At 38.5% G+C, this 13,519-nt stretch overlaps 1 protein-coding gene across 9 annotated transcripts in view; it reads right to left on the bottom strand.

Annotated features, from left to right (window-relative positions):
* The window catches only part of LOC127628839 (rap1 GTPase-activating protein 1-like), a 114,434-nt gene that overhangs the window by 61,086 nt on the left and 39,829 nt on the right, over nucleotides 1-13,519 (bottom strand). For 7 of the 9 annotated variants that reach the window (XM_052105765.1, XM_052105767.1, XM_052105768.1 and 4 more), the window contains exon 3: nucleotides 1,254-1,350. In XM_052105765.1, coding sequence (XP_051961725.1) covers nucleotides 1,254-1,350 — 97 coding nt within the window. Of the gene's footprint in view, nucleotides 1-1,253; nucleotides 1,351-10,357; nucleotides 10,485-13,519 lie in introns of those variants that run through there. The other 2 variants (XM_052105770.1, XM_052105771.1) reach the window with 1 other exon arrangement.

Here is a 13,519-nt window from a genome sequence, read left to right as displayed (position 1 = left end):
CATAGAATATCAATGTTTCCTCCTTATTCATTGTCGCGTGTAAGTCATGTTGTATTCTAAAGTAGATGCCTTCTAAATAATGAATAATATTATTTTAGAAATAAGTGTAACCCAAGTAATGTGCTTAAAATTAATTAACTTTATTGAAAGTCAGTAACAGTAATCTGATCACAAAATGTGCTAAATGTAATGCTTTACACTGCTTTAACCAAAAAGTAACTAATTACTTTGTAAAGAGATTACACCCAACACTCTATCATACAAAAGTAAACAAAAGTTTACTTAAAAAAACATAGCAATGTATTAATATTACAATGAACTGCATAGGCCCAATAATATGTACTGTAAAATTATGAACACAACATAGGATGTATAGGAAAATTAAACACAAATATGCATAAACAGCAGCAAAAGTGTGATTAACAGTCTTAATATTTGTCATGGGTTAGGTTTCTAAATATCTCTTGAATTTTAATGGCTCTCAGAAGCCAATGCACAGCGCAAAATACATCGTAGCTGGCACAAACTAAGTTTTTAAAATTTAACCCATATTTAATATAATCTGGGAATTGGTATGCTTAGTTTTTTCCCAAGGATGAGGGTATTTTTATAGATTTTATGAAACCTGTCCATTTTAGCATCTGCCTAATTTGCCTAGCTTCTACCAAGTGACCAGTGTTGTCTCATTATGTAAAGGTTGATACAGTAACTTTTTTATTTTATTTATTTATTTAATTTAGTTAAATGTAATCTATGATCTATGATCTAGATCTATGACACATTTTTGGGTTGTGATCAACCATTTGAGAACCACTTAAATAATAATAAAAAAAATTGTTTATAAGCTGAATTCCTGAAGCTGTGAGTATAAAAAAAGAAAAAGAAGAAGAAAAAAAAAGACGTTTACTAATCACTGTTATTTTGACAGGTTTAAGTTTGTCTCACGGAATGAGGGGTGTGACTGAAAAACTGGCCTGACATTTGTTAATTAATAGCATCTGGCATTTAATTACATCACTCTCATTTAACTTCATGGCATGTCAATCACGTGTATTAATAACAAACAAAGAAGTCCATAATCACCCGCCAAAGTTAACACTGGCCTCATGCAAATTAGTATTCGTTCTGCATAGCCTCAGTAAAGGAGCAGATAGGTCAGGAGAGGTGAGACAGACACAGCAATCAGAGGTCAAACATTGGCAGAACGGAAGGAAAATCAGCATGCAGGAAGGAGAGATCGAGCTCTGTGGTACCTTGAGGAATGGAGGGCCAGTGTAGGGCAGTGACGGCTGGAACAGTGAAGGATCTAGCCTGTCAGAGATGCAGGGCCCTCCTCCATCCTTGCTCCTGCTATGAAAGACACAGTTTAGCAGAGTTTAGTTTAGCAAACATGTTCGCACACACAAAACATACACTGCCATATGGATGTGGAACAACATGAGGGAGAGTGAGTGATGGCAGAATTTTCATTTTCGAGAAATATTGCCTTAGTGGCCACCGGGTAAATTGAATTTGAGACCCCAGTTTTATATGAACAAGGGCTGTGAGGTCACAGTCATTGTGATAGGTTGAGTAAGGACAATTGTATCACCACCACATGGTCGTATAGACATCACCTCCGAGCAGGCTTTGTGTTTTGATTAGCAAGTTTCCCAGTCTGTGGAAAGCTCCATAGAGCTTCATAGGTGATGTGCAATGTGTGGGGGTTGGTGTAATCTAATTTGTTTGCCTCTCTTTTCAGACTTCTATTGTTTTGACTTGAGGACATTATTAGATTTCCCATTATACTTCAGCTGAAGAGAAACCGGTTGTATTACATGGCAAGCTAAATATGGTTTGGGGCATTGTAAGTGAGCTAAAGAATGACCTCAATGTCCAATAATAAAAGAATTGGTAAATGTTTTCATTGTTAGAAGTTTTTATAAATATTTATCCTGACAGACTATGTAGCACAAACTCTGTAAAAAATAAAAAAAAAGTCTGTCAAATATCCGGTAAAATACCGGCTGCTGTGTTGGTATACCAGTTTCTGTTGCCAGACATTAACTGTTAAAATACATTGATTATGTTTCAGGCTTTGCGGGATGTAATTTTTTGATACCTGTATATTTTATGGTTAACTACTGTTTTAATGATTAAATTATATAAGCATGATATACTAACCTTTTTTGGAACTGTAAAAGTCTCCTTTTCACTTGTTAATCACTGCAATACTGTAACTAAAAAAAGCCATACGATCACTTAAAGTTCATCAAGAGTAGCCCTTCCAGGATCAATAACTGTGCACAGTGTTACTCAAACATAACACATGTGACACTAATATAATGTTATAAACATTTAATAAACTACATAAAATATAATACAGTACACTCCAATCTCTTGTTAAACATAATACACACATTTTACCGTTAATAATATGGTAAAATCATACTATAATGTAATGTGTATGTTAAGGTAAATAACGTCTAGGCTACTATTGTAACCTCTGTTCCCTGATGGAGGGAACGAGACGTTGTGTCAAAGAAGCGACACTAGGGGTCTCTCTTGAGCGCCTCGTGCATCTCTGAACTTGAGAAAAGGCCAATGAGAAATTGGCAAACAGAATTTGCATGTCCTGCCCCTAGACATATGGGTATAAAGGGAGGGAAGGACACAACGACATGCCATCTACTGCGTCGTGGTGGGCTGCAATAGTGGCAATATACATCTTCAAGGTGGAGTAGGACAGCCTCCCCTCCAACCTCTCCTGCAGGAATGAGAACACTGACCCAACTGCGCACATCTGCGGGTCTTCGGACCGGGAAGAACACCAATTTGCAAACAAGCGCCACTTCAGGGCGTAAAGTTGCCTGGTAGAGGGAGAGGGAATTCGCCAGGGAGGGGCTGTCGCGAGGAGCACGAGATCCGAGAACCAAGTCCGAGTGGGCAAGTAGGGGGCCACCAGAATGACTTGTTCCTCGTTCTCCCTGACCTTGCACAGCACCCGTGCAAGATGGCTCACTGGGGGAAATGCATACTTGCGCAGCCCCTTGGGCCAGCTGTGTGCCAGCACGTTTGTCCCGAGGGGAGCCTCCGTTCTGGAGTACCAGAGCGGGCAGTGGAAGGTCTCTAGGGAGGCAAACAGGTCTACCTGTGCCTTGCCAAACCATTCCCAAATCAGCTGGATCAACTGGGGGTGAAGCCTCCACTCTCTGCTGGGCATACCTTGTCACGACATCGCCTCCTCTGCCATGTTGAGGCTGCCCGAGATGTGAGTGGCTCCAAAGTAGGAGATGGCGGGCGAGTTGTGACATGTGATAGGAGCGCACACCACCTTGGTGATTTATGTATGCTACCATCATGGTGCTTTCTGAACGGATCAAGACGTTCTTGCCCCGAATTAGCACGAGTAACCTCCAAAGGGCAGTTGATGTGCCAACGCAGCGGGGGCCCTTTCCAGAGGCCAGCGGCTGCGTGCCCATTGCACACGGCGTCTGTGGTGACCAGAACTCATCGGGACACCTGCTGTAAGGGGACTCCTGTCTGTAGAAAACAGAGGTCTGTCCAGGGTTTGAAAGTATGGCGGCATGCCGTAGTGCCATGCCCATCTCAGGACTCGAGTCTGGAGCCAGTGCTGAAGCGGTCTCATATGCATCAACCCCAGCGCCGTGGCCAACGCGAAGGACGCCATATGCCCCAGGAGCCTCTGGAAATGTTTTAGAGGAACCGCTGTGCCTGGCTTGAACAAGGTGAGGCATTTCAGCACTGACTGTGCACACTCATTGGTGAGGCGCGCTACCACTGAGACTGAGTCTATCTCCATGCCGAGAAAAGGGGCGAGCTTGCTCTTTTCCCAGTTGACCTGGTGCCTGAGCACCTGGTCACTGTGGGCGCATAGTAACTCTCGGGAGTGGGCCAGGATGAGCTAGTCGTTGAGGTAGTTGAGTATGCGAATGCCCACATCCCTTAGCGGGCAAGGGCTGCCTCTTCGACCTTCATGAAGACGTGAGGGGACAGGGATATGCCGAAGGGGAGGACCTTGTACATATACGCCTGGCTGTCGAACGCGTACCGTAGAAAGGGCCGATGTCGAGGCAAGATCGAGACGTGGAAGTACGCGTCCTTCAGGTCTACCGCTGCAAACCAATCTTGATGCCAGACGCGAGTTAAGATGTGTCTTTGCGTGAGCATATTGAACAGGAATTTGTGTTAGGCCCGGTTGAAAACTCACAAGTCCAAGATCGGTCGTAAGCCACCACCTTTCTTGGGTATGATGAAGTAAGGGTTGTAGAAACCCTTCTTCATCTCGGCTGGAGGGACAGCCTCTACTGCGTCCATGAGTAGAAGGGTCGCGATTTCCGCACGCAGGGTGTTGTCATCTTCGCCGTACACCGAGGTAAAGTGGACACCGCCGAAAGGTGGCGGGGGCCTGGCAAACTGAATCGCATAACCGAGCCGGATGGTCCTGGCCAGCCAGCGTGACGGGTTGGAAAGTGAAAGCCAAGCATCCAAGCTCCATGCTACAAAAAGCACATCCAGAAGATTTGGTGCTGAGAGAGGACTTGAAGCATTTACCTTGCTCTGCACACCCGGCAGGGGGCGGGTTAGTGACTGAGGGGGATGTCCTATGAAGGCGGGACATGCAAATTCTGTCTGCCAATTTCTCATTGGCCTTTTCTCTTGTTCAGAGATGCGCGAGGATCTCAAGAGAGACCCCTAGTGTCGCTTCTTCGTCACACCGTCGAAGTGAGCGACAGACCAGAAATTCTATTTTTTTTCCGTAGCATTTTTATTTTACCGTTAAAATTATGGACCTTTTCTACAAACTGCCATTGCTGTGAAACATATCCTCCATAGTGAGTTTAGAAATGTAAAGCTTTACAATATGAAACTGTAACTAACGGATAATACATGCTGTATTTGTAACAAAAAAGTTCCTCAAAGGAATGGTTCACCCAAAAATAATACTTTTTACATATTATTCATTATTTACACAACTTCACCTTGTTTCTTTTTTCCACATAACACAAATGAAGACATTTTGAAGAATGTACTTTTCACTCTGTCCCATGCAGTTAAAAATGAATGGGAACTGGAGCTTCATATGACTTTTAGAACACTTTGAATATATATATATATATATATATATATATATATATATATATATATAGACACACATATATTTTTTTTAATGGTGCGTCTGCATCCTTTTTGAAGCTTGAAACATTCCAGTTCCTTTTTACTACAATTTCCTGGAAAAAAGCACCAGTGTATTCTTTAACTTTCTCCTTTTGTGTTGTGCAGAAGAAATGGTCATATGGTTTTGGAACACATCAGGGTGAGTAAATGATGACACAACTTTCATTTTGAGTGAACAACCCCTTATGAAGACCTGCTGGACTTTTTGACTGGAATTATATGCCCTTTTTCAGTCATATCATTGAAAATCCTGCCTCTCTTAACGTTAAGTAGTGGATATTTCATTAAAATGGAGAACTATTTTAAATCTGTGCTGGGGTGATGACTCTTTGGCTTGTAAGAGACTGGGGAGGCTTGTGATGAATCACTGAAAAAGAGAGCTGAACTTCTCCACAGATCTCAAGTCACACTCTTTGATGCTCATTACTGGTTCTTCTGAGAAAACAATGATATAGGCCACAGAGCAGCAGCTGCCAATTGCTTGCATATTCTGTCCCCACCAACAACAACATCCATCAAAAGCAGGCAGCAACTTTAAAGGGAAATTAGATTTTTAGGTTTTGGCTTTTACAGTTTACCACCAATATGTTACCGCAAACCATCATCTGAGGTTTGTTTTAAATGCCAAGTCCAGTAGACCGAGGTTTCATTAACCTTAATAACCCACAAAGGGTGTTTAAGTGAATGTATGCTGTTAAATCAGCCAGAGAATTCTTGTGGCATAGTTTTCAGTGGATATGAATAATGAAAGTGATGTAATATGGGTGTGAGTGCTTGTGCATCGTCTGCACTAGAACACAGACCTTGAATGAACCAAAGCTCAGCACAAAAACAAACAGTAAAAAAGCCCTCCAATTGGCCTACATCCTTAGCCAGCTGTGCAGTATCATACTGTTTTACCTATAAGTGCTGATAGCCTTAATTAATTAGACCATCCTCCATTAACTGATAATCCTTTAAATTCAATTTAATGAACAGATCTGGAAAGTGCTCCTTCCATTTTAGCTATAAAACTGTATTATTAAAGACTCTGAATGTGCTGGTTAATTACAGTAATGCATTTATTTACTTACTATTTGACTAACACATAAAGATTAAGGCTGATTTAAAATGGTACAGATTAATTCGAATTCCTGCCTACTAATTCTCATTGGATAGGCTTGAGAATTATGTTGGCATTTGTGGACTTGCATTAGCATGGTTTAGGTCCTATTTAGCAGATTGCTACCACTTTGTCTGTGTAAACGTGGAATTGTCAAATCAACCAAAATTTAATATGGAGTGCCACAGGGATCAGTTTTAGGGCCTCTGAGCTTTTCTCCTGATATTACTGTATGCTTCTCCTGGGAGATATTATCAGGAATAATGGAATAAATTTCCACTGTTACGCTGACGATACCCAACTTTATATTTCTTCGAAACCTGCAGAATGTATCATTGAAATCAGTGATTGGATGGTCAGAAATTTCCTTTTACTCGATTCCAACTACTAATTATTGGACCAAAAACCAAAAAGAAAAAAGAAAAAGGCTAAAATATAATATGACCCTCAGAGGTGGGTAGAGTAGCCAAAAACTGTTCTCAAGTAAAAGAACAATTACTTCAAAAACATAATTACTCAAGTAGAAGTAAAAGTACTAAAATAAATAATGAATTGAGTAAGAGTAAGAAAGTAACAAATTAAAAGAGTACTCAAGTCGAGTACTCCCCTATATACCATTACATAATAAACATTGAACAAGTACTACAGAATTTGTATTATTATTAATGGAAATTCTATAATCATTCACTATCATGTTGTTCCAAACCCGTATGACTTTCTTTCCTCCATGCAACACAATAAGGAGATATTAGACAGAATGTCACTATTTACTGTTAGTGAATGTTTATATATATATATTGAAAGTGAATGGTGACCGAGACTGTCCAGTCCCTAACATTCTGTTTAAAATAATTTGTGTTCCACATAATACAAAGCCTCACACTGGTCTGGAACAACATGAGGGTAGAGAAATTATGACAGAATATTAAATTATGGCCTAGCTATCACTTTAAAGGGATAGTTCACCAAAAAAATTAAAATTCTCTCATCATTTACTCACCCTCTTGCCATACCAGATATGTATGACTTCCTTTCTTCTGCAGAACACACATTTTAATAAATAAAAATGCACATAAAGGCAGTATATAATTAATCCATAAGACTCCAGTTGTTTAATCCATGTCTTGAGAAGTGATATGATAGGTGTGGGTGAGAAACAGATCAATATTTGTCATTTTCTGCTAGACAGCAGGGGGCGATATGCAGAGAAGAATGTGAATCACCAAAAACACAAGGAGAAGAATGTGAAAGTGATCTGTTTCTCTGTTTCTCATCCACACCTATCACATCACTTCTGAAGATTTGATTTAACCGCTAGAGACTTATTTTTATGCTGACTTGTGTTTGTTTAGCTTTAAAATGTTGCCATCCCTTCACTTGCATTGTATGGGCCTACAGAGCAGAGAAATTCTTCTAAAAATCTTAATTTAAATTAAGCAGAAGAAAGAAATTCATACACATTTGGGGTTTCATGAGGGTGAGTAAATAATGAGAATTGTAATTTTTGGGTGAACAATCCCTTTAAGGACTCTTGTCAGATCTGGATGAATTTGTCAATAAGACAGGCTTGGAAACATTACTAGTAATTATTACAGTGAAAACATGAAAATGTCCCACAAGGACATTATATATAATGCTGAAATATAAACCAAAGCAAGATCATGCTTTATTAATGCCTTCTTTCACTATTTCATAGCTTTTAAAATCCTGTGTGGATTCTTATTTCAGTGTAGTTACAGTTTTCAGTGTCGTACGTATTTAGATCGTTAGTTCTGTACAGCAGTACCACCACTCTCTAAATGCAGAGTGCACAACCTACGTAGGGCACCAACCCTGATCGTGGAACACTCGCCGTGCCTGAAGCCACCCCATCCACTATATAGTGCACTATTTTGAGTTTTTGCTATTTTGTTGGAGTATCTGAATTCTGAGTGAGCCACTAGTTTCCTAATTTTGTTCACTCATTCTTACCCACAATGCACTCTAATTTCAAGTGTACATTTCAAGTACACTCGATGGCGGTTAATTTCCCATAATCCACCACGGGGAAGACGTACGAGCTATGAGTTTACTGCTTCCTTCACTCCTGCAATGATTTATTTCATGCTGAATTAAATTATTGAAACTAATTACTTGATTAAAATAACATAATAACATATAGAAAGACAAAACATACAGATACATTTTAAAATGTATTCTTTATTTGATAAAATGTGTTTACTCTTTATATTAACACACAGTATATATTAAAAATGACAAACAGAATGAAGATTTATTGTATTAATATATTATTTAATACAAATAACAAATAAGTATTTTAATATCTGTGTAAAGCGCTATATAAATAAAAATGACTCGACTTCAAAAGGATGGCTAATATTATGCCTAAAATCATTTTTTTGTGTTTCATGAAAGAAAAAAGGTCATAGGGGTTTGGAACAACATGGTGAGGGGTGAGTAAATTTTATCAGAATTTTTATTTTTGGGTGAATGATACATTTAACGTTAAGTGTAAAAGATTTAAGAGCAACATTTTCTTAACACCTCTCTCCAAAACACATTAGCCTGGATACTTAAAGAAGGGTATCGTTAATTTAAAATGCAGACACTGTGAAAAATGTCCTCAACGCTAACAGCAGGCATACAAATTAAAATACACACCTCTTAATCAGCTATTTGGTGAAGACAAGAAAGCATTCACCTCTAGGCTACAGCATCTAAAAATTGTAATGAAACCTTTTTCTGTCTGTACCCCGCAACTCTTACTGGTTCTTCCTCTCGCTTTACTGAGCAAAGTTCATTTGAGAATAAATCAGATATTTAAAGAACTCCACGTCAGTCTGCGAATGAGCCGAATGGAGTTACGTGTGAAATTACATAAACCAAACACTCCTGGGGTTCTGCAACCATGGAGTAATGTTGCACTACCAATCAAAGTATCTCTCTCAGTGTAATGCAGTATGTTTGTATAACCACAGCAGATACAGGATGAAAAACAGAAAAAAAGAATTAGAAAAGGTCAGAGATTCAAACCTGCTGAGAAAAAAGACATCTTTCAGTAGCATGAATTTCACTGCTGGTCCAGGCTTATTTGGTGCCGTTCATCATTGGGGTGCATCTCAATCAGCTCCCTAGTTCAGTCAGGGCACTAATCAAGGAGTTGGCCATTTCTAGGACTGTCCCAATAGCAAAATCGTTCCAGTGATCTGAAATGTTCTCTTCCTAAAAATTCCCAAGATGCACCATAAAAAACAGTGAGCATCGTTTCTCACTATGTTCCTTTACCAGAAGTTGTAAGAGGACAAACCTCATTTAAATATATATTTAAAAGAGAATCATGATTCATTAAAAATTTTCATATCAGAGTTTTTAAAAGATAAGGAAATACACTTCTTTTGCATATTTATTTCTTAATTTATGTAATTTATCTTTCAAAATAACAAAATACATTTTATAATCTACCACGAAACAGTGGTCCAACACCATGGACAACAGTGCCATTTATACAGCAATGTTGTTGATTAACACAAGCTGCTTTAAAACATGCAAACTCATTATCATGACGCAGGTATATCGTGACGCAGGTAAGTGAGTCATACGTTTTTGAGTGAACTATCCATTTAATACAAAAAAGTACAAAGCGGCAAAAGCTCACAGGTCAATTCCTGCATCCCATGAGCACTGAGGCTTGGAGCATCACCAAAGAGATCGGTTGGTCATACCCTTAAGAAGTTAATTGTGAACGATGAGCCATGAACGAATCTCGGTTACATGCACACAAACCTACTTATCTCCATCTCACTCCAGTAGAATGGCACTGGCTACTCTAGAAAATCTCCCAGTATCTCTCTATATGTGTTAATGAATCTGAGTGATGCTTGTCTCTACGGCAATCTGCTTATCTTTAAAAAGCATATTCTACAAGACACCACTCATCTGCTGCACACCTGCCAGCTGCTCTGGATGTCCCGCCAACCTGCTTATCCAGCACGCCAAATGCCAGACACTACAACAAGCTGCCTACATACAACTGTCACACTTCATATTCCTGTAAACAGATAGAGTGTGATTACTCACTGTGTGCAGATGGACGCAGGATCTCCTCTCCTGTTTTGTCAGCGGAGACCCAAGCACTGGTGAGTTGCTCTCTACGTTACACCCCTCTCAAGTCAATCACACACCTGCTAGATGCACTGATCCTCCCACTATCTATCTCCACTTCTACTGATATTTTTCTCTCTCTTCTCTCTTTGTGTCTCTCACCCTCCCGTTTGCGCCCTTACATGTTCCTTTTCTCTCGCTCTCTCTCTCTTTCTCTCTGTGTCTGTCTCCCTCAAATGCACCTCCCCTCCCCCGCTCACTCAAACATTGAGGGCTGTCCATCGGAGCTGATGTCTCCGCAGAGTGTTCCTCAGGCAACCAAATCACTTTTTTTTTATACAAATCCCACTTTGCCTGCTCCTGTCCTCCTCCCACAAGCTTCCATTTTAAGTGTAATTTCCTCGTAACTTTTAAAGACCATTAAAAAACAAACAGAAAATTATAATAAAAAAACAAACAAACAAAACAAATACATTAAAAGCCCTTAATGTAAAGAAAGTGGATTGGATGAGTGCAAAACCATGGAAACAGGGTGGTAATGTTCTTGCAAATACAATATGTGAACTCAATATAAAATGTATTATCTTGAAAAAGCATCTAGGTTTCTCACACAGCAGGGGTGACAGAACAGACGTTTTGAAGGAAAGCTCAAGGTGGTCCTGTAAATTGGGTCAGTTTGACAGCTCCACAATTCAGTCAGTGTCCTACTGCACAATTTAGCTATCGTATACAACCCTCTTTGTCACACTCCTGTGGATGGTGAAATTACGCAGGTGGGTTTTGTCTCGCTATTGCCCTTTTCTTTCAACATCATGGCGCTAACTGAGTAAAGTAAGCTCATCCTGCTGGAACTACCACCTTAGATCAGCATGAATTTACATTTACTGGTTTATGCTGGTTAGTGATAGCATAGCTGGTGGCCCAGCCCATACAGAAATCTAATATATAGTATAATCATACACTATATATATATAAAATACTGTATGTATATATATATATATATATATATATATATATATATATATATATATATATATATATATATCGTTATACTGTGAATAAGTCTTTTCACCAAAACATCAATACTTATTAATATATATATTCTGTTTTTAGTGTATCAGTATGAAATATAAATTTGAGATTTGAACATCTCTCTGCAAACAGATATGAATGGAAGACAACAGATGAAGCGGAGAACAGTTTTCCACTTATAAAATCTACATACAGTACATATATATATATATATATATATGTGTGTGTGTGTGTGTGTGTTATGTAGGGATTCATAGAAATATGTGTAAAAATGTGTTACACAAATATGTTTTAAATCCGTTTAATATTTTTACATCCGTAAAAAACAATGAGCATTCATATATTCATACAGTTATTGCCATTTTTTGCACTTGCAGTTTTACATATCAGATTTCTTAATGGGCATAGCAATGTGTTTCTCCAGCGAAAACAATTGTATCAACCAGGATTGTCTTTCTGATGAAGCTGGTTGACCAAGCAAGACTTGCTGGTTAAACTCGTTTAGAATTTTTGTATAGGGACATCAGCACACCAGCATCCCTGGCTGGGGACCAACATCAAAAACGCAATATGGTGACCAGCAATACTGGTCTTTTCAACAGAGCAGGTAACCACAAAGAGCGCATCTTACTGCAACAGACATCTACAAGACATGTGTCCTGTATGACAGCAAAATAGTGCTGTCCGCAGCACAACTCCCAGATAACACAGGATTAAAAGAAAATCTAACCCCTCTGAGAGACATATTGTAGTAATCAGTGAGCATAATCTGCTGGCTTTGAAAACACATGGTTCATGGGCAGAGTCTTTCTCATTCAGAGAATAAAGGAGATCACATTCAAATGGAAGGACTGTTATTAGAGCTTATATAATCAGCAGAATAACTAGTTGCAGAATAAAACTGCACATAAAAAGACAATGCAGATTAAATCACAATCAGGTTTTGACATAAAAAGCCTAATAATTACTGACAGAAAAAAAAATTTAAATCACAAAATAAATGTTCTCTGTCTCTACATCTCAATGTCTCCAAGTTAGAAAAAATAGGCAAATAAAAATAATTAAAAAAAAGGATAGTTTTGTTTAAAACCCTATCTCTACAATATCTCTCTCTGTGTTGGATTAAAAACAATTTGTCAGTAGTATGCTGTATTTCTAAAACTTGTATTCGTTTTTTTATCTACAAATATACAACTGAGAATACTTTATAACTTAGAGAGAAATGTTGGGAGCAAATATAACAATGTTAACTCTTGAGTCAAGAGTGAAGTCATTTGAGTCATTTGGTTGTATGGGAGAATTAGACTCTTTACCAGATTTCCTTTTCTGACTGAAAATTGCTCTTCAAGACAATCCACCTATTCGATTTTAATAAGGTCCCATGTTTTCTATGGAAATGTATCATTCAATATGTAACACCTTAGCAAGAGGGAGCAATAAAATCCAACTGCAGCACATAAAACAAAACAAAAAAAATCCAATGTAAAAAGGTTAACTAAATCTTTTGCATTGTTTTTTTTTTTAAATCCACACCCAGTCAAATGTGTCATCCCATACTGTGTGTTTTCTTTCAGACTTGCCAGAAGCTGTCTTGCAATGTGTATTTGAAAAGGATCTGATCTTCTGATAGTTTATACCAGTTATAGAGGCAGTTGAGCCTTGCACGTGTTCAGCATTTTCATCTGTCCTCTGAGAGGCAGAGAGCAGCACAGTCTGCACAAAAATGATCTTCAAACCAAGATATGGTAGTAAGTCTAAACAACAGCCTCAGAGAAAAAGTTGTTTTCTACCATAAAATAGATCCTGTCCCTGTCTCAGTGTCTGTCTGTAGGGGACAAGGGACAAAACCATAAAGGCAAAATGACTCAGACTGAAGTTTTTTTTTTTTTTTCATTTTTTTTTTGCCATATAAAATCTGAAAACTGAATCATCTAGACCACAAGACCTCAAAATGTTATTTAGGATGACTACATACTACAGTTTACATTGCAACTCCATTATAACTCCAAATCCATTGAATTCAATGGCAATGCTGCATTGATAAGGACATACGTATAGAGATCATATGGCAATACATGTAAAACGAATATAATATATACTGTATGT

This window comes from Xyrauchen texanus, chromosome 35 (genome assembly GCF_025860055.1).
Source record: "Xyrauchen texanus isolate HMW12.3.18 chromosome 35, RBS_HiC_50CHRs, whole genome shotgun sequence".
Classification (NCBI taxonomy): Eukaryota; Metazoa; Chordata; class Actinopteri; order Cypriniformes; family Catostomidae; genus Xyrauchen; species Xyrauchen texanus.
This window is presented reverse-complemented; position numbering and strand designations above follow the sequence as displayed.